The sequence below is a fragment of the Mustela erminea genome, chromosome 2, assembly GCF_009829155.1.
Source record: "Mustela erminea isolate mMusErm1 chromosome 2, mMusErm1.Pri, whole genome shotgun sequence".
Taxonomy (NCBI): domain Eukaryota; kingdom Metazoa; phylum Chordata; class Mammalia; order Carnivora; family Mustelidae; genus Mustela; species Mustela erminea.
The window spans coordinates 54,117,340-54,140,254 of record NC_045615.1 but is presented as its reverse complement, the minus strand read 5'-3'; the positions used below and the strand labels follow the sequence as shown (position 1 = coordinate 54,140,254).

The 22,915-nt window shown below is 37.0% G+C and overlaps 1 protein-coding gene across 2 annotated transcripts in view; it reads left to right on the top strand.

Moving 5' to 3' along the window:
* The window catches only part of UNC5C (unc-5 netrin receptor C), a 352,673-nt gene that overhangs the window by 244,867 nt on the left and 84,891 nt on the right, over positions 1–22,915 (top strand). For both annotated transcript variants that reach the window (XM_032332945.1, XM_032332944.1), the window contains exon 4: positions 9,526–9,629. In XM_032332945.1, coding sequence (XP_032188836.1) covers positions 9,526–9,629 — 104 coding nt within the window. The remainder of the gene's footprint in view (positions 1–9,525; positions 9,630–22,915) is intronic.

The window sequence follows — 22,915 nt, the reverse complement described above, 5'->3', positions numbered from 1 at the left end:
AACTCTGTAAAAGTTCGACAGCTACACGGATTTGGGGCTCGGCAGAGTGGTCTCTGAATGAGGACAGTTACTGAGGGCTTTTAGGTAATAACACTGCCCTCATAAGAGTTTTTATGTGTATTCTTTTATTTGATCTTCACAATAACCCTATGCAATAAATACTGTAATTGTCCTCATTTTAGGGATGAAGAAACAAAAGCCTCCAAACCTCCATAAGTACAAGACCAGGATTAAAGTCAGGCAGGTAGATCCAGGCTCCACACTCATAACCACTGTGCTGCATAATTGTCCCAAAGGCATGAGGGTCCTAATCCCTGGAACCTACAAATCTTACCTTACATAGAAAAAGGGCCTTTCACAGATGTGCTTAACAACCCTGAGATGGAGAGAGACTCTGGTTTACCCAGGTGGCCCCTAAATGTCATCACAAGTGTCCCTATAGAGAAAGACAGAGAGAGATTTGACACACACAGAAGAGGAGGAAGCCATGGGACTAGAGAAGCAGAGATTGGAGGGATAGAGCTACAAGCCAGAGAATGCTGGCCGCCACCAGAATCTAGAAGCAAGAAGCTGTGAATTCTCCCAGAGAATTTATGGAGAGGGTAGGGCCTTACTGACCCCTTGATTCTGTATGGCTCAGTGAAACTGTTGGCCTCCAGACTATGGGAAAATAAATTTCTGGTGTTTTAAGCCATTACATTTCATGAAAATTTCTTTAAGAAACAAATACAACCACTAGGTAGACCCACAAAATGGGGTAGCCTGCTTGTTAATGGCTGATGAACTTGAACAAGTAAGTTAACTCTTGGGGTTTTAGGTGCATTATCTGTAAAGAAAGAGGGCTGACCTGTGCAATTTCAAAGAGTTTTTATAGTTACCACAAGAGAAATTGTTCCCAGACCTTCGGTAAAAGGGCTTGCCAGATTATTTTGGAAATTGATTCTAATTCAGCATTTATTAAAGTTCTCCTGTGTACTAAGCACCAAACAACCCTAAAGAAATTTTAAACTGAAGAAATTTAGCATTCAGTTCACTGGGACTAGTAATACTATCTTTTTAAAGTGACGCTTAGCAGTGATATGATACCCGATAGAAAGCTGGCCGTAACTATGCAGATACAAGACACACGCCATTCCAGAACTCCAGGTTGGGACGCAGATGGATTGTATCTTGAATGCTAACTCCTGCTTAGTTCTAGCCTCCCGGGGCTCTGTGCTGGGGAGGCTGAAAGTGAAGCTAGATCCAGACTCCATAGAAAAGAATTTAATGACTTTCTACTTGGACACATACGCTACAGAGGAAGGCGGTGGTGCCGAATGTTTGCTCTTCCTTCTCTAAAGAACAAGAGCTGAGAAGAAATCATAACACTCTGGACAGGTTCCTTCCTACCTGAAAGAGCTTCAGGGTTTTGTTTACGTAGCAACCGTAGCAATGAAGACACTGGCTCAGAAAAGAATGTGAGGACATATTTATCCTATGTAATCATCAAAAGTTAACGGAAATAATGATGAAGTGTCTTGCCAGCCATCAAGAAAACTTTTGGTTCTCCTGACTCATGTGCTAATAGTTTCCATTTATTTAAAATAGAATCATATCCATGTATTTAATATTCTGAAATCCCAATATTTATTGCCTAACATTCTTGCCTGAAAGTAGGCAAGGGAAGATAAATTAATAATTATAAAATGTGAATTCAGAAAATGTTACATATGCAATCCTACTAACAGAAACAGATTTGCCCACCAAGCTGTCTTTTTCGGTTAAACGTCTGAGAGTCAGACAAGAGCAGAGCTGTGGGGAGAAATACAGAGGGTTTTCTCTGAAGTAAGAGGCCACAAGAAACACTAAGATAACTTTGACACACTCAGCACTGAATTTGCTAGATCAATGTCTCAAGATGGCAATCCACAGGCTTCTTGGTCTAGCCCTCGAAATGCTGGCCCACACAAGAATTCTTGATAAAGTTTTAAGCAGTTAACAACCTACGCAGTTAGAAAAAAAATCACATAATAATTCACATTACCAGCTTCTGTTAGCAATCAGATATGGAGTCTGCAGGCCACTGAGTCTGCATTCTTATAGGACAACATATAGCTTATTGCTGAGCAGCAAGAGGAAAAAAAAAGTATATTGGTTTTGTATTCTTGTCTCTATTAAAACTTAGAAATGAAAAATAGCCCAGGTGGGCATCATGTTTCAAGAAAAAAAATTATGGTGCCTAATTTTCTACCATTTGTGTTACCTAAATGGTCCCTAGATACATGTGAAATTTCAGCAGCTGTGCTAGACAATGTCAGCTGTCAGCCTGTACAAAAACTTTTCTGCTGCCGACACTCTGGAAATACCAGTAGAGGGACCATCAAAAACCAGGGGGTAAGAACCACACTACTGAGAAGCAGGTTTGCTTGGTTCGCACAAGCTCTCAAAACCTCCCTCCTGCTGCCTATAGTATCTAGCCCCGTGCCATGTACAACATGGGTGTTCCATAAATAATCAGTCATTAAGTGGCTTTCAGATTTAAGCACTGTGCATAAAACACACCTGTGGGACGTGTTACAAGCACAGCTTCCCAGGGCCCAATCTGAGTATGAAATCTGCCTTTTTATCACGCACAGCATGATAGTCCTTAGATTTCTCTTTGTGAAACATCCTCTTCAATAATTAGCCCTTCTACATTCACAATTGTTTTGTCTCACTTGATTATGTTTATTTTGACTGGTAACGATAATACCTAATATCTGTATAGTATGATACATTTGCTACCGTGGTAGGGAAAGGTGAGGTGAGTACTATCTGTTGGGCACATATATTCCAGGCATGATGTTAGGATTTTATAGGCACTTCTTCTGATGTAACCCTATAAAATAGTTACTATTAGTGTGCCCATTTTTCAGCTGAAGAAACAAAGGCAGGGAGAAGTTAAACAGTATGCTCAAGGTCACATAGATAGATGAGTGCTAGAGTCAGGCCTGAACCCAGTTATCTCTCTGCAAAGACCCTGCTTTTAGCTACAATGTTATCTTGCCTCCCAGAACTTCCAGATTTTCATAGTGACCTGCAATAAAAAATATATTTGTATCACTTCTTCTTACACATAGAAATACACACAGATATGTGTGTATGTTTGTGTATGTATATATATTATATATAAATATAATCTATATATACACATAGAGATATGTCTACATAGATATATATATCTATATATATACATAGATATACATATATACATGTGTATCAGTGTGTATATTTAATATATAATACACACATATACATATACACACATACATTGTATATATACACTCAATACTCTATATGATCCCTCTTGGCATTTTCTGTTCATTCAATTTCATATTTTTTAATGTTGCTTTTTAACCACTAAATTGATTTCATAATCATCTAAAAGGTCATGACACACAGTTTGAAAAACATAGCAATAAACTTTAACTTCCAAAAGAACAGTAAGGAATATTAGATCCTCTAATTTATAGACCATATGGCCAAAATCTGTAAGAGAATGATATCTGAAAATTGACTCCTGTGTGCAATCATCTTTCATTCCAGAACTCTCTGAGTATTAATAATAGAAATCATTATAATAATTTATTATATGTTTTGTGCTTTATAATCTTTCAAAACCTTTTCAGATCCAACATCTCTTTTAATATTCACCAAGCCTTATGAGAGCTAAAAAAAAAAAAAAAAAAAACCCCAACATTAATAATATAATATGCCTTTTATCTTATTATTCTGTGGAGTTTAAGGATTTTCATTTCCACCAGGACAGCCTATCGAATTGAAGGATACCCACTGGAGAGTTCTTGGCTTCATGGTGTCAGTCTATGACATTGCTAAGATTTGGTCTTTTAAAAAATACTGTATTCTAATAAATCTTTCTGCACAATGAAGTAGCATTGCTGAGGAAATAAACATTTTTAATAAATATAAATCATTCTAGAAAACTCAGAGTAAGAACATATTCGTTATCTTTTTCAAAGAAAAATAATATCAGCAACCTTCCTGCTCAGACACAATAGATCTTCGGCTGATATTTTTTGGGGGGCTTCCATCCATAATCAGTAGGGCTTATAGGTGCTTGGGTGGGAGCCTGATGCATTATACACAAAGCACATATATTCCTCGATTCCAGGCATCCTCGACTTTCCAGTCGTAAGCCACACACACCCTTTTTGGATAGTGTCAGGCAGAGTTGCTAAAGGGATGGAGACCTGATTTTCTGCCCCTTTCATAAACACACACATTGGCAGGATCGGGCTTTCTTACATGCTGCTTTGGGCAGGCATTTCTCTCCCCATCTCTCCATGGAGACAGAAAATTAGTTCTGTCAAAGTTAATCTGAATGCATTTACAATCAGCCAAGCTTTAATTTTAGTCTACTTTTGTGATTGCTTCCTTGGATTTGTATAAAGAATTTTCGGATATTTTTAATACCGAATCTTCTGGGTCGCACTGTTTTCCCTGTTTTCTAACTCTTACCTGTACCTATAGATCCAAGTGTCCAAAAATGCCATGAAAATTGTCCTGAGGGGAAAATGGTAAGTTGGTCTCTTCAACGATATATCAACTCTATTATTTTAAAATGATTTCTTCTAGTATTTCTCATGGACACTGATCCAATTGGTGCAGCTCCTTACAGATCCATCATGACCAAGAAGTATTTTATTCAACACAGGAAAACGTCTTTTCCCCTCAAACATACATTTAAATTGTTAGTCTATTTAGTCATTGGCCCTTATATGTAGCCAAAGAGACCTTTAAGAGCATCCAGACATTTATTTTCATTTTACAAATGAGGAAGGTGAAGGGCACAGTCGTCAGACTCCCAGCTAGCATTCTTTTCTGTTTACCACGCCATCAAAAAGCGAAGTTTATAGAATGCCATGAATTGGTATATTCCACATCATAAACAATATGTGACCACAGTGTCATTATCGTGAAAAAAAAATTCATTGAAAACATCAAAACTCTACAAGAAAAAAATGTGACGTTGTGATGTGTGCCCATGCTTGTAGGTGCCCCGAAAGGCTCTCTTTGATTACTGTGTAAATGGTAAATAGAAATCCATATAGTTTCAAGTCTGATTCTACATCTGCTAATTGGATTTTGCCGTATGGATTTAGTAAGCCAATATTCATGTTCTTAAGTAAACATCTCCCAGAACGCATGCATATGACAAAGCTGATTTTTCTTTCGATTGCTAGAATCAACGACTAAATCAGAGGTAGGCCAAGTTGACTTTGCAAAAGTAATCTCAGTTATAATGAAAGGACTTTAGACTTATTTTAGTATCAGCCTTAGAACGAATGGAAAGAAAACAGAAATGTAGACTCCTAAAGGTCTTCCAAGGGCAGAAATTCATCTCTTTTCCTGACAGGAATACCCACATTATTCTGAACCGTTCTGTTTTACATCTAATTCCTAGCTGACAAGTGTCCGTTTTTCATGCTTATTCATTCGTCACCCTTGTGTTCTCTGTGCCTGCAAGGCATCCAGCCTGCCTTCTATCACATCTCTGCAAATGATAAAGGATATGCTTAAAATGTTACCCACCCTCTTCTCTCAGAGTAATGCGGAGACACTGAAACGAGGAGCTGCCTTGCTGGACAGCCACAATATATCCTATGCTCATTACACAACCTGAAAGCTAGAAAAGAGGTTTTATGGCAGAAATTAAAAGGATTTTTCAGGAAGAAGTATTGCCTCGTGGGGGGGTTCAATGTGAGATCATTTTAGAAATTACATAAAATTTATATGGAGTTTAAAGCCAAGCCATTAAAATGAAATAATTATCGGGCATTTAATGATGGTTCAGTTAATCCGGCCCCTCGAAGCGCGTGCCTCTGAGGTGTGGTCACCATTCTTAGTTAGGAAACAAGTGTTCTCGTGAGATGTGCCTTCATATGGCAGGAATTTGAAATCCATGCCAAAAACTACACTATATCCTGAGAATTAGAGCATGCTGCATTCAGACCCATTGCCCCTTAATGGTACTGCTGACTCCTGTCACCATAACATTTGGCAAAAAAAGCAGTAGGTTCTCATGATGGTCGTATTCCCAATTCCTGTGCACTGCTCAGCACAGCTTGGCTTCCGCTCGCTCTGCAGGCCTAAATTTCCCAAACCAATCTGTGCTTTGTCCCTCTGAGCCTTTCCCTGCCTTTGTCCTGCCTCCCAACTTCTTAAAACGTTTTTCTCCTCTTAGCTCCTCCGACACATGTCTGTTTGGTTCCTCTCTTGCCTCTTGGTTCATGCCATGTCACTTTGCTGGCAGTCTTTTCTCTAGAACATTGTGTCCTTCTTGTTGAACACAGTCTTTCCCCTGGTGATGTCATCTAATCCAGTTCCCATGCTTCAGACATCTCCTAGACAACGAACCACAAATCTCCTATGAGGATGTTTTTTTCTAAGTTCTAAGCCAGTGGTTCTCAACTTGGGGTGGATTTTGCTCACAGGGGACATTAGGCGTCATCTGGAGGCATTTATTTCACGCCAGCTGGGAAGGGTGCTTCTGACTTTTAGTGGGTGGAAGTCCACCTATGCTGGTATCTGGCTGTGGACAGGACAACCTCACAACAGAGAATTCTCCAGCCCCAAATATCAGTAGCACTGCAGCTGAGAAATCATGATCTGAATTTATCGCACTTTCCATCTGAATATCCTACAGACACACCAAACTGAACCTCTACCAAAATACATTGCTATCTTTCCCTTCACTTTCCTGCCTAATTTGGTACTATTTCACCTAGTAATGGTACCATCTTAACAACTGCAATAGAATTACTAAGAATAGACTTTTAGTCTTGCCTCCTGGCACTTTCCAAATACATGGGTCTTCCTGAACGTATGATCTTTTTATTCCTAGACTCTGTCTCTTCCTCTTTCTCCTATTGCTTTCTCCTCCTCACTATGAGTAGCTGAGTTCAGGACCCCATCATCCCTCCTGGTCTACTCAGATGGATCCCTAACTACTGTCTGTCTCTTTACCACCACCTCAATCCATTTATCACAATGCAGGCAATGTGACGTCCAATCGTCTTCCTTTGGTTAAAAGCTTTTGAGGGTTTGTCAGTCTTCAGCATGGCAGGAGGGCCTTGACTGGTAGACCTCTGATTACCTTTCTAGTTTTGTGTCTTTATCTTACACATCATCCTCTTAAGTACCTAATCAAATGTCAACCAAAGCACGTGATTAACAAATATTAAAAGAATTTGTTTTAACTATTCGGAGACATATGTGCCTCCCTCCTACTCTTAGCCCTACGTTTTGTGATATGCCGATTAATTTAACCAAGAGTGAGTTGGTAGGTTCTTTAATTTAAGAACTAATTCCAGTAATTATTTCTTCACCTTACCCCACCCTACATCAGATGGGAGTTTTTCAGAATGATTTTTTTTTTTTTAACAAATGAGGTATATGTTGTCAAGTACATTTTATCCCATAAAAGTTGTTCATTGTCGCTATTCTTTAAATTAGTATTTGGCATTTTGCTGAAATTTTATCTTAATGCAGATCCAAAACAAAGAGGAGTTATGATAGTATATGTGCTGCCAAAGTGGGCCCAAAGAGAAGCTACTATGTAAGAAAAGACAGAGTAGAAAAGTTTGGTTTTTTTAAATTTTATTTAATTGTATTTTTTTCAGTGATCCAAAATTTATTGTTTATGCACCACACCCAGTGCTTCATGCAATAAGTGCCCTCCTTAATACCCACCATTAGGCTCAGCCAACCCACAGCCCCCAACCCCTCCCCTCCAAAACCCTCAGTTTGTTTTTATCGTTTGTGTTGGAAGGACACAGATTTACCAAAAGATGTGTGAAAGGGATGTGTACAATAGCAAAAGATGTACAAATTGGGGCTCAGTGTGTTCTTTTTGTTGTTGCTTTTGATGTGTATACCTATATTACTTACTGCAATAAAAACACTTAGAATGAGGGACCCCTGACTGGCTCAGTAGGTGGAGCTTGGAACTCTTGATCTCAGGGTCTTCAGTTCGAGCCCCACCTGGGGTATAGAGATTACTTAAATAAATAAAGCTTAAAAATATATATTTTTAAGAACCCATTTAGAATGAAGATAGTGACGTGTTAATTTTATGCTTTTGATTGGTGGGTACCATCCTTCATTTATCACTATGGTTATTTTGGTTTTTATTTCACTGGAATGATCCATAATAAAAATAAACCTAACAGGTTTTTATTTTTATTATGGATTATTCTTTCTTTTATTATTTTTTATTATGTTGTTTTAATTACCATACAATATGCCATTAGTTTTTGATGTAGTGTTCCAAGATTCATTGTTTACATATAACACCCAGTGCCCCATGCCATTCGTGCCCTCCTTAATACCCTAATGTAGCTTTGATTATTTTGCTGTAAGGCTTTGAGTAATTTGATAGATCTGTTTCTTATGTGTAAAATAAGGACATGGTTTTGATAACTTATAAGTTCTGATAATTATGTGGATTTATTTATTTAAGTGTTTATTTCTGCAATATACTCAATTTTTCAATAATCAAATTAGAAGTAGCCTTCTGCCAGAAATTCCATCACCATTTAGAGTCTCTTGTCTTACCTCGGATCACACAGATCCATAATTTTCTCACAACCCATAAGCTCTTGAAAGTTTTCTTATGCCAAGAAATTTAATAAATGACAAGTATGTAACAATAGATTTTTCTCTCTGTCCATTCTTCCAGATGGTGCTTTTTGATAGCTCCTTGAAAGACATTAGGAATATGACCTCCAGAGTCTTGGGTTTCCACCCATAGTTCAATAAGCGAAAATGGTACTTTTAGATTCTTATGCCTTTATCAGGGCCATGGAATGAAAGGTTAGAAGCATTAATTTATAATCAAATTCAACTGGGTAAAATTTCAATAATTTTTCATTGGTAGGAGCTGAAACTATACATATATGAAATAAAATATTTGGTATTTTTTAAAAAATTAATGTTGTTTCAAAGCTCTATGGCTGAATCATTTATGTTTTAACTTTGGTGTTTAGAATTACAAACTGATTTCTGATATGTTTGTAGCCACCTATAACAATTTTTAAAAGTCTACTGCCTATAACTACCTTAGCAACTATAATTATATAAATATGTAGTTAGGCCGTTGGTATATTTGGGCAAAAATGACCATTTGATCTTTTAATTAAAGAATGACTACATAATTACATACTGAGATATTTTTAGATTTATACCCATACTTCCCCTTTTTCTTGCTTCCTGTTTGAGACACCGGAAGAAGTTACATACATTCTTTCAGGAATCCAGCATTCTTTTACCCACTCTAGCAGAAGCAGTTAATAACCTCTGAATTTCATGTTTTCCACCACACATGTTATAATAACCCAGATTATGGTACAATACTAACAATGTGTGATTAAAAAAAATAAAAAGATACATAAGATACTAAGCTGGGATATTTTTAAAGCATTTTCCATAAATGACTAAATGTTAATTATTAGTTTTCTCATGTATTTTGTTACCTGTGCTTTCCAGATCTACGGAAGACATTTGAGCAGGAACCCCTGGGAAAGGAAGTATCTTTGGAACAGGAAGTGTTGCTCCAGTGTCGACCACCTGAAGGGATCCCAGTGGCTGAGGTGAGTAACAAAAATTCTTTGCATTTAGCTATTGGCACTAAGTTATTCTAACAGAGGCCTAATCCATGGCTAATGGTGCAGTGAATTAGGGTATGGCATGATGAATGGTTGGTAATGGAGTCCTAACTGCCTGCTGCTGGCAAAATAGATTGATTGGGAACTGATTAATGACTTGGGAGTCAATTAGAATGCCCCACTGGACAAAGCCACAGGCAGCTTGGTTTAATTTTGTCATTCTCTTTCAAGAAATCAGAAACATTGCTTTATTTTATCTGGCATTTATCATATAGCAAAGTGATAAGATAATGATGTACTATCAATTTTATTATTGTCCTTGATGATATGCAAAAAATGTAAAAAGGGTGTGTGTGTGTGTGTCTGTGTGTGTCTGTGAGCCTGTGCACCCCACATATACATTTCTTTTTCCATGATGTAATCTAAAGGCCATATCTACACACCATGAATAAAAACATGCTTGAGAAATAACAAGTGTTTCTTACCATGAGCTTTCCATCAGGCTCCTCATTTTCATTTTTTGTTTTTGCTAAAACAAAGCCTATTGATTGTTAATGAAGCATGACAAATCAGATACATACCATGTTTTTCATTAGCACCAAACCATACAGTGTCCTTTGGAAATGTCTGTCTATGGGGGATTGACCTAGATGGCCACAAGAGAGTACCATGCCCTCCTTGAGCCATTTCCTATCATAAAGCATATTTACTGAGGAAAATCATCTAATACCATGTCTTTCATTTGTTAACAAATAACTCTAAACTCTCAAAAATGTTACCTTTTATGATTATTAGGAGACTTCCTCATAGGCATCAAATACTGTTGTCCTAGCTAATCTGGTATTTTGTGGACCCAGAAACACTTCAATTTGACAAGTGACATCTATTACTGCCAACTTATTGGTCCTTGTAACCTAAAAACTATATTTAGTCCTTTGGAATTTTTACTCTTTATTAAATGTATGGAAAGAGGCATTTTTCAGTTGCTGCAATTTGGGCCTGCATATGGGCCCGCTTAATTTTTTTTTTTTTTTTGTAAAAATAAGCCCTGAATCCTTCCTATCTATGAAATTCCAAACAGATATTATTGACACATCATTGTACAAAAAATGTTTCATAGTTGCACACTTACTATCAGATTTCTCATAGTTTTTCAGTCTTTTGAAGGTTGAAGCAATGGTGGGAGTCAGCTCAAGGAACTGGTCTCACAACAAGAAGATTAATTGCTCTTTCCAAATTATTATTAATAATATGAACTAGAAATTTAGGCAAGGTGCTTGGAAAACAACTGCGTTTTTTTTTTTTTCTCTCACAGGCGTTTATATCTCTCCATTGCCAATGCAAAGACTCAAAGTAGCACTCTTCATGAAACTTTTTGTTTTACTCTGAAAGAGGAGAACTGTTTTTTGCCTGCTAAGTGGCATCCCATGGTACTTTCTAGCAGTGCATTAGAAACTTTGCATGATCATAGCTGTTTTATCCAACCACATCAAGACTTTATTTTCTAACACTGATATATAATATGATTTAGTGTGATGAAAGAGGCAACTCTTCTCTATTCAGTATTTCTTTTCACTTATTAAAATAGTGCACCTGTCTCCCTAATTGTATTTTTTAAAATTCTAAAACAAACCTTCATTAAACTTCTTTAAAGACCAAAATATATTCTGAGTAGGGTGGGTATCCATAACCTCATTTTTACCCAAAATTTTTTACAGATTGCTGATCCCTGCAAAGACTTTCAATGACAAGATCCTAGTAATTTTTTCATTTTTTTAGCCTCTCCAAGAAAGTGGTTCACTTTGTCAAGGAGTAAAGATTCATGACTGAGAACTAATTGGCTGTGAATTTTATTTGTATCATCAGTGGGGAAGAGACCAATTAACACTTGGCAAGCTCAAAATCATATACCCATTTGACATTCAAAGAACTATATTTAATGTGGCTTTTTTTTTTTTTTTTTTTGAGTCAGAAGAGACATCAAACAACCATGCTCAAGAGCAGGCTAATAAACTCCTAGGTAGATTCTATCCAACACCCTTAGAATCACTAAGATCAGAAAGCTAATAAATACCTTAATGGGACACATTACATGGTCAGTTGCTTAAGAGGGGTAAGATCAAGAAAAAAGAAAGGAATGAAATGTTAACCTGGTGAATTAAAAGATTGTAAGATTATTTTAATTTTATGATGAATGCATTCATTAATTAATATTTACATTTTTTGAAGACTCTAGAGCATAAAAATTGCATAGAATGAAATATTGAGCTTACAGATCAATTCTTGAGCTTTCCCATAAATAAAATCAGTGCTTAAGGTATCAGCCATACTGGCAAGAATCCGTGCTTCCTTTGCATCCAAGGCAAATGGTTCTGAAAATCTCCAGTGGTAAATTTCCAATGAATACATGGCTGACCAACTCAGTTGATCTTTGTTTTGTAAGTATGTGTCTAGCTCCATTGAAGAAGTAGTCAGGTACATTATTTGCAGAACACGAGGCGGTAATTATTTTCTTCCTTCCCATACAAGTCAATAAATTTCTAAAGAACTCCACTAATCTTCAATTACAGTGATATCACCTTTGATATAAATAGTGGCAGAGGCATTTCTGAGGTCATAAATAACATTTAACATTTCCCCCTGTTTTGCCTTCAGTCACCACCATAGAATGTTGAGCTAATTTCCTTACAGAACTCTAGGTGTGAACACATGCATCACAATTTTTAACTTTTTGACTTTGGGCAAGAGTATTTCAGTCCTCTGTACATATGTTTTCTGAAATATAAAATAGAGATAATAATAATAATAATAATAATAGTATCTATTAAGAGTGTACTTTGGGAATTTAAATGAGATGGTACATGTGAATCACTTAGAACATGTTGAAAGTTCAAGAAACATCAGCCACTCTTTGTATTATTATTATATTATCACCCATTGATTCACAGAAGACTGAATTCAATCTCTTGAATTCTGAATAGTCCCTGAGCCCATTGTACCTGTGCTGGTGCTGTGTGGGCATGCAGAGAGGAAGCTTCTGTCCTGTGAAGAACCACCACCAACATGCCCTCCTGTATTTTCTAGCCAGGGCTTTGGATAGAGTCCATAAAAGCTACAATGAAGATAGCATTATAAGCTTTAAATCAGGAAAGGCCCTCATTTATATAAATATCTACTTTTTAAGAAAAAATTTATTTATTTATTTGAGAGTTGGGGGGGCAGAGAGAGAGAAAGACTCTCAAGCAGACTCCCCACAGAGCGTGGAGACCCATGTGGGGCTCAATCCCAGGACCCTGAGTTCATGACCTGACCTAAAATCAAGAGTTTTGGTTGCTCAACCAACTGAGCCACCCAGGTGCCCTGTATGTAAATATCCATCTTACAGATGCCTTGTTCATGTAAATCACTACAAGTCCTGACATGCTGCTGTCCTTTTTCTGATTTTTAAAGTTACTATTGTCCACTTAGTCATCACAGTCCCAAGAGCCCACGTATTTTATTTCAAAGAGGCAATTTGGGCTGAGGCTACTGTTGGTAGTTCTCCTTTTCAGGGCCAAAGGAAAGAGAGTGACAAAATTTCAGAGGAGGGAAAGACCAATCCAGATTTCTTGTATTCCCATCTCTACAGGTAATGACTCTTTTGACTAAGAACTCACCTTCATATTTATTGGGGAGGAAAAAAATATTACGCTGTGGGCACTCCAGGATAAAGTACATGGGTTTCAGCATTCTAGGCTTGATGTTCCCCCTCTCTGATCTTCTTGCCAAGCCCTTTCTTTCTTTCTATCAACTTTATTTATTTAAGGTATTTGACAACTATACAAATTCCTTAGCACGGGGGCAGAGTCTGAAGGCCTTGTGCTGTTCCAGGTATAAACCCTTTAGCTGCTGAATCAGAGGGTGGCCCAGGGAGCCCTCCAGTATTGGGAAGGAGAGGGGAAGCATTCAGTTACTTTGAAGCACATACAGAATTAGTTCAGAATTTAACACCTGCTATGGATGACCCAATGGGGCTGGCCCCTATATACAAGGATTTTATATAGCCACAGCCACTACCTTTGTTGAAACATATCTGTTGACTTCTGTGCCTGCCTAAACTGTAAAGAAATAAGGAGCAAAAAGGGGGTTCCTCATGTTTTATCTCTAATACCAGCAGACTGAATCTACTTAGTAGATTCTCTGACTGTATTTAATTAAACAAGAAAAGAGTCCCTGTTGGCTATGACTACAGTTTAAGAAATGGAGATAAAACTTTGATTCCAAATGGGTGTGTTTGTTACCCCTGAAGATACAACCCGATTGACAGAACTCAGTGTAAGGTTAGGTGATCCATCAGTCTGAAGCATAAGAACTAATTTCCAATCTACTAGGATCACAAGGGTGGGGGAGGGAGCTCATGGGAGTTACTTTAGTTCAAGGAATATAGGGCAGATTAGTAATACTCATATTAAAATTAAGAGTAGACTAAATGAGAGAAAGAAAACCAACTCCAAGAAACACTTTAAAATGGTATTGCCCACTATTTTGTTTTTCGCTAAGACCAAGCCAAAACTATAATGTTTTTCTTGCATTTCAATAGACGAGCCTCCCCATCTCCCTAAAAAAGCCAGAAAACTAATGCAGTCATGAATGGGTGCGGGGTCGCTCCAGTGGCATAATAGCAGCACTCCGTGAAATGAATCCCTCTTTGATCATCTTAGTTTATACCTAGAAAATGTTGCCGTCACATGATGAGGCAGAATTATACTCAGAGATACTTTATTTCATGAGAGAGATTCTGTCTTTTGGAAAGTACTGGGATCAAAACATCAATGGATACAAGATTTGTTGGCATGGCAGAAGGAGCAAAACTGAATTTCTCACTAAAACCTGTGATTTGTATCACCTCTAACAAGGGGATAATTGCTTCTCTAATTATAATTGAGCTATTTCTCATAGGAGTTTAATTGGAGGAACAGGGCACAATGTTCAACTTATTGACCCACTTGTGCTTAGAAACCATCATTTTATTTATCAACATTTGCATCTCTAATTAGCAAGTGGAAAAATAGGGGTTGAAGTGCAAAAGAATAGATTATTTTGCTGAGTTTGGTCTTGATAAGGAGGGAACAGATTTTTTTAAAAGCTAATACCGCCAGGGCAAAAAGCTGCTGGCAGCTGGAGGCTCTGCCAAATGTGCAGCATCATCAGGTGGCACTCCGTCTAATTGATTACTAATATGGCCGCTGAACATTTTGTTTCATGAGAGGTGTGCGTGTTTCACTGCCATTCTCTCATAATTGGAAATTCATGTTGATGCATTTCCATGCAGATGCATTGTCTTCCGAGCTGTGCTTTCTATTCTTTGCAGGCGAAAGAGCTTTGGAGAGAAAAGAAGAGCTTGAATACAATTCTGGGGGGAGATACTACTTTCAGTGATCAGTAGAATCTGCTGGAGTTTTCTCCTAGCATGGGCATAGCAACAAGAAGGGTTTTTTCTTACGAGCTGATTGAGAGCCTTGCAAACAGTTCTGCACAAGCATTAGGTTCCCTAATGATTAGCAGTCAGCTTGCAAGCTTTGCATTGGTGCAGTCAACAGTTGTCAGCATCACCTCTTTATCATGGTTACCCCATATGCTTTACTTCCAGTATCTGCCTCTAGTAGTTATACACAGAGATCACCAGAAAGCCAAATAATCGTGTAAACCAAGTTAAAAAGAATAATAAAGTTAAATGATGCCAACATCAGTTTTTCAAAAAACAGTAAGAAATTATAAACCTTTTCTGGACTTACAACACATTTGTGGCTTCACTTGGGCACATACGTAGTGGTTCCTTTGAACTATAGTACAACATGCACTTTTTATTTTTTTAATTATTATTTCCTTGATTCAAGAAATATTTATTGTCTACTCACTGTGTGCTGCATAATTTTCTAGTATCCAGGAGTCACAAGTCAGCCAAAGTCCCTAATGGGTTAAAAGAGAGAAAAAAAGGACTAAACAGGAATAGAAATAAATGGCCAAGATGCCGTCCTATAATTGCCAGTGAAAGAAATAAGACAAGGTCATTTTGAGAGGTTGATGGTTGTTGGGGATGGGAAGTCACTTTAAAGTCAAGGAGAATCTATCCGTAGAGGCACTATCCGACATGAGGTCTGAGTGACAGGAGAGAGCCAGTCATGAAAAGATTTGGGTCAGGACATTCCAGGCAGGGGGAGCAAAACACCCTCAGAAGGAGTGGATGTGGCTGTATGATTTACAAAGAGGCCAGTGGCCCAGACACACAGTGAAGCCATGAGGAGGGCAGGAAGTCCTTTAGTCAGAGGGAAGAGGACAAGTTTGTAGACTAACAGACATGGTAAGTACCTTGGATATATCTGCGAATGCAGGAAGAGCCCCTGGAGATTTTAAGTACAGAATTGTCATGTTGGGATATATTTGTTTTTCAAAAATCATTCTTTCTGCTGTGTGGAAAATTCATTTCTGTAGGGTGAGGATGAAAGCAGGGATCCATCTAGGGGACCTTGCCCTAACACAAGCGAGAGAAAATGGTTGCTTGTCTCAGTGTAAAAGGAAAAGAGATGGAGAGAGATGGAGAAAAGAAATACCTTAATTTCTGTGGGGATAAAAAATTCTGAACATGACTTTTAGATTTTATTTTATTCAATGAATAAAACCTAGAAACTATTTGGTCTTCCAGGGGAAAGGAAAATTTTCCATGCTAAAGTGTAGCACATCCACTAGAGAGAGCTTTTCTTAGATGACCTAAAATCAGTGATCAACAGACCTCAGCTGTTTTCAAATATAATCTCTCTCTCAGTGGCACTTTAGCACCAGGCAGTGACCTAGACTGTGTCTTTAATCACAGGGCGAGATGGTCTTTTATTTCCATGACCTTTATTTCTTGAGAAAAGTATATGTTTCTTCAATAAGTTCTCTTGCTTTGGAATTTCTTTCAGTGATTCCCCCCATTTGCCTAGAGGCACTACTTACTATAAACTCACTGGGGATTAAGAAATGGCAGTGCTAGAGAGCAGAAAGCCAGTATTTTCTAAAGATGACCAGATTTGGTAAGAGTCCCACTTTTACTTGGTAAATAAGAAGAAATGCTAGGAGTTCCTTTTGCTGAAAAGCAAATTTGTAGTGAAGACTGTTTAGGAACTAACAATGGACTTGACTCGTCAATTTATGTTTGCTTTGCCCTAAAAAAATTAGCATTTTAAGAACATTTCAGTGCCATTTGGCTCCCATGGAAGAGATTACTTAATAGAGTCATTCTACCTTGGGCATTTTTGGTGGCTGTCACTATTAGTTAATTCAATAGTTCGTTAGGTCAATGTGCTTTTATCTTCTCATAGTTGAACTTAGGCTTTAGGAATGAAAGTTTTCAGATTTCAAGACAAGTTTGCCTCCGCAGTATGGTGTGTGTACATTCAGCTCTCAAAAGCAAGGAGCCAGACATATGTGCAATTAAGGGAGTGTTTCCTCAATAGGAAAACAAATTCCTTTCTTAGCAAATTCCTTCTCTTTGCAGGAGTTACAACTGAGCAAAATGTCATTACATTTTCCACTTGCTTTTTTTAATTCTTAGCTTTTTTTTTTTTTTTACAATTGTCTAAAGATACAATTTCAACATACTTGAAGACCAACACTTTTTTTTTTAAAAAGCATAAAAACACACTCATAAACCCATTGAAACGTACAGAGTATTTTGGAGAGTAGTCAACACAGAAGTGAATAAGCGTCTTATTTTATTGCAAATCTGATAAGCAAATGGGTACATAAACAAAGTAGCCTCTATTCTGGACAGCAGAGAACACCTGGAACAGTATCTCTACAATAGCTATGCAGGTGGTGGGAGGTAGAGGTAGAAAGCTCGTGTCATTGTGCACACTTTTTTTAGTGGCCTTTTGCTTCTTGTTTTTAAGGCACTTTTTTAGCCACAACTTATGGGTATAGAACATTTGTTTGCCTCCTATCGTGAAGACTTTCTTAGTCCTGCAAGATGGAGAGAAACTGTTGCCACTGTGAGAAATCAAAAGAAAATAATTCTGGGATTTTAAACTCTGGAGCAATTGGAGCCAAACCCTATGTAGTAAAAGTCTCCAGAAGGCTATTAGCTATGGACATCTTTTAGAATTGCCAAGGCCTTACTAGGCAAAGTGTGATGTGTAGATTGTCTGTATAGACATGACCTGGGAACTGCGTAGAAAGGCAGAATCTCAGGCCCCATCCCTCCACCCACCCCAAATCTGTATTTTTAGCAAGAACGTGAGAACTAGTCTGCACGCAGTACTGCTTCTCCAACGAGGATACTATTGGGATCGCCTGGGAATTGGCGGGATGTGCCGTGATTCTTAAATCCAACAAAGTTTGAGAACCGCTGGTCTAAAGGGCAGTGTTAAAACAAATACAGAAAAACCTTCAAACCTGTCACTTCCAAACTGGTCCGTAAACTTGGCAAACTCCCAGCATCTAACGAATGCTCCTTCTAGAAGCTTGGCTTGGCTCAGTGTGCATTTGATAATCACCCCATAATTGCTTTTCCCATTTGTTTGATTAATGTACCTGCATCCGACGACGCTGGGCTGAATCCCCACTCTCTTAGGGGTACACACTCTTCTCAGCTCTGTTGTGACATTCTCATTTTTGGTGTTCTGACCCGAGGGGCTCCAGTTTGAGTTCAACAGAATAACCTTTTCTGATAGATGTGGGTTTTTCTAGCTAATGGTTGCTGGACTCACTTTTCATGTTGGGTGGCATGTGGCAGTTTCTCTCTGTTAATTAGAACAAATGTGCCAATTATGTTAATGTTTCTCCCGATACCAATCAGTGAATAATTAGACACAACACATCTGTCTTTCACAGGGGAGTAGAATAGGAAAGAAAACTGCAAGGTGCTTTGTTCTGTATTATTGACATATATGATTAAACAATTCCTTAACCAATCACATTGTTAACAAGTTCGTGTATCTAAAGGGCAAAGGGCACCAGTAGCTTCTTCAAGGGAAGCTGAGCGCCACTCATTGTTAGCAATTTTATGACCAACTATCTCTAAAAAGATCTCTGTGAAGAATTTAACTGATCCTCCTTCCTTTTTTTTTTTTAAGTTTTGTTGTCGTATCAGTAAATCCAGGTATGTCATTTACCCTGAACGACAAAAAGAAACATGTTCTTAAGTAGAAGTATTTAAAATTCTCAAAAAGGATTCAGCTTTATTGATAGAAAAGATAACACTGAAAAAAATCACAAAACTCAGCCTGTAGGATTATGTTGAAGGTGTTCTAACAATACATGAATCACCAACAGATTTATAATTTGTTATAATTTCTGCTTATGTGTCTCCATGTACCTTAACTTTGGGAGCTTTCTGACTATTAAAAAAATTTATTTTGCTACTGTTACATTGTCATCTGTGGCCCATACATAGCCTGGTTTTATAGAGATGGAGTTTAGCCAAATTATTTCCTAATATAAGTAATGCCTCTACTCTTGTGTTGATTCTGGCAATAGGAAGATGAGACATATGAAACCAACACATGGGTCTTCCTGAAGGTAGTCAGAGCATAGTGTAGGTATGCTTTTCCATAAAGCTTTTTGTGTAAAGTCTATGTATTCTAGCAAATATGGTTCATGTCCCTAATGTTTAATAATATTCAACTATGTACTTTTATCATCTAAACACCATCGTTGTTATAAGGTCTATATTATTGTGGTTTCAAATATTTTGTCTCCATTGTTGTTTTAAAGACAGTTGGTCAGAAAATAAGAATGGAATTATTTTTTACTATGTTCGGTTATCCAGCAAAGTTCTGTTGTAGTGTTCAAGGATTCATTAATACCCAGTGCTCAGAATGGAATTTAGATTGTAAATTATTTTTTCTTACTGTGGCACTGATTTGCTTAAACAAAATGTAAAAATGACTGAAAGCAAACATTTACTATATTTGGAAATAGTTATGATTGCTAATACTACTAAGCGCCAGGAATTCCGAAAGAGCCCCTGATAAATACATTGTCCTGGGACATATTCTTTGTGCCTGAGAGCTGGAATGGATGAGGCAACAAGGAAGAGGGCATGGTTGTTGATTTATTTTTATTTCATCATTTTGTCCAAATATTTGTGTTTTACTTTTTAAAGTAAAACATGAACATAGTTAGGCTTTGCATAATTTTAGTAGCAAACCATGAAACAAATTACTTAAAGATAAATAATGTTTGAAAAATAATTATTTTGTGTATACACAAAATTTCTTTTTATTTTATTTATTATTATTATTTATTTATTTTTATTTTTATTTATTTATTTATTTAGATTTATAAACACAAAATAATTTTGTGTTTACTCTTAACATTAGAAGTTTGGGGTTCTGTTTTAGTTAGGTAGCTTAGCTTTTATGATGCTTAATTAGAAAGAGGGAAGGGGAGTGAATGAAGGTGAGAAAATGAGTGTGGGAAGTAAAGATTAAACTGGAGATTAGAATTTATCCCATATTTAATTATGAGCTACGAATGGATAATCCATTGGGAATGTAATCCACTTTTCTCTGCCTTTGCTGATGATATAAATCAAAAATTAAATTTAAACTGAAGAATAAAGTTTTTAGGGGAGAGAGTTGAAACATGAGGTTGTTGAATACTGAAATGCCTGTTCAGAAAAGGTTTTGCAAGCCTGAGCCGTTGACAAATGATCTCCATGTTTTGCTGCAAAACCTTTTTTTTTTTTCCCTGACAGCACTTATATAGCCAATAGTTCTGAATTTTATAAAATATCAGTAACAGTAAAGCTATAAAACCATGCATCTAGGAGCCATAAAAAAACAGTTGATTCTTAAATCACACCACACACAGGAAGAGATGGCAGTTTTATATATCTTTCCAGGGAACACACAATATGGGGTCACTCTGCCCCAGTCCTGAAACTTATAATCAAATTGGGAATCACTCATCTTCATTAATAAAATCATGTTAGTGTTTTGAGAACTCTCTGCCAGACTGAAAGCATCAATAGAACTGAAAGACCTAACTGTTGGAGGGATTTCTAAACATTTTATCCTCCTAGAAGATTTGGGAACCAATTCTCCTATAGGAAGGCTAGAAATATGACCTCTCTTCTGGTACATACACTAGAAGGGACTGAAGCTGTAAATAAGAGGAAACTTTCCTCACTGGGAGAGTTGTATGAATGAAGACTTGTAAACTAATACCAATAGCCCCATGCAGTGGAAATTAAAAGAATTCTCCCAGTTTTTGTTTTTCCTGATTAGTAGTATGAATATGAAGATACGTACTTCTTAATAGAGACATTAAGGAACACTGAATCATCAACATTTCAAATACATTTATGCAGATACAGCTCTGTTTGGGGTAAACTCAATCTTAGAGAAGAAGCAATTAAATTAAATTTATGGCTTGCCTCCTAATTCCAGGTGCTTTCCCTTCCATATCTCATTAAATCCTCCTACAACGCTAGGTGGGATGGTCCTCCCCTCTGTACATGTGAACATCGTGCTTCTGGGAGCTTCCAGCCTGCTCAAGGCTGCAAACGTAGCAAGTGGGAGGACCTGGCTACAGACCCAAGTCTGGCAACTCCGAAGTCCATATTTTTTCCTATAACAAAAAATAAAATAAAATAAAAGCCTTATGGACTGTATGTTTTGGAAATTCAGTTTATTAAAATTACACAGATTGTGTGTAGCTGTGTTTGATTGATTTTCATGAGCTAATCAGATAGTATCCAGACAAAGATATCTTTGAGGGGAAAGTCATTTATTTAAAAAGTGTTAGATCATCTCATCAGTTTTCCAAAAGTAGGATAAAAATGTTGATTTTTTTTGTTTGTTGTTATTATCTACACACACTTCATTTTAAAAATGAAAATTTTAGAATGTGAAAGAAAAATTAAACTCAACTTCTGGTCCATTTTTTTTTTTAAGAAAAATGTCAATAATTTTTAAACATATTTCATTTGGTGATATTCAGGAAATTTCTTACAAAATATTTTCCTAAAATGAAATTAATTGGTATGTCTCTTTCTACTTTCTCTCATTCTCTCTCTCTCTCTGTCTTTATGTATATATAAACTGAGAGAGAGAGAGATAGATAGCATAAATACACACACACACACTTGCCCAGGTCACATGTTTTTCATTTGCTTGTTTATCATAGTAATGTTTTTAGTTCTGTGACAGGCAGTATTTTGCAGTACCTAGAAGTCATATTTCAGCTTCTAGAAATCAAAATATATGCATTGCTAATCATCGATAGAATCCAACATTGTGATTGTCTAAAACTTTGAAAGTCGTAATTATTAAATATTTTGTCTGATTTTTAGTACCTGCAATAATCCTCAGTGTATAATAGCTGTTCGGGGGTACTCAGTGAGTAAACTAATTTTAGGTAGATCCTGCTGAGTTTTATGCATCCCATGTCTTTGTTTCTTCTCTCTGAATGTGGCTACATATCTCAGTTAAGAGAATGCCTCTTTACATAAACTTGCTGCTTCATAGCAGTAGTTTTATTTTCTGTTTGGGCACTCATTCATGCCTCTGTTCTCATACTCATTCATTCATTCTTTCACCACACTTCAGTCATGGAGGCTTTATTTCTGCTTCTCAAACAATGACTTTTGTCATTGCTCTTCCCTGTACCTGGAATATCTGGCTCATTATGGTTGGTTTTTTCTAGATATTCATGTCCTAGTGCTCAGTCAGCTCTACAGAGAGGCCTTCCCTGTCAACCAAAAGAAGAGTGAGCAAAATATAGCCTGCAGACCAAATACAGCCCACCACCTGTTTTTGTAGACAAAGTTTTATTGGAATACAACTATGCTTATTCATTTACATATTGTCTATCTTACAATTTAGAAATCTTGACATACAAGACCTACAGTATTTAGTATATGACCCTTCACAAAAAATGTTTTCTGACACCTGATCAAAAACACTGTATAACAATTTTTTTAAAAAATTTTCTAGCCCTAGGGACATTGAAATTACCCAGTATATTTATATTGTTTATATATTGCCTTCTGTCTTGGGAATCACTTGGAGGGCAGACTTTGTCTGTTTGGTTTATTGATGCATTACAGGTGCCAGGATTAGTGAGGTCATGTAGTAGATACTCAGCAAATATTCATTGGATAAACAATAAATAACATTTTGAACATCTCTGCTAGGATACTGTGCTAGATACAAAACTAGATACAAAACTAAACATATATATTCAGAGATGTTCAAAATGTATCGTATTGGAGATATCACATACATATAAGCAATCATGCTGTCGTG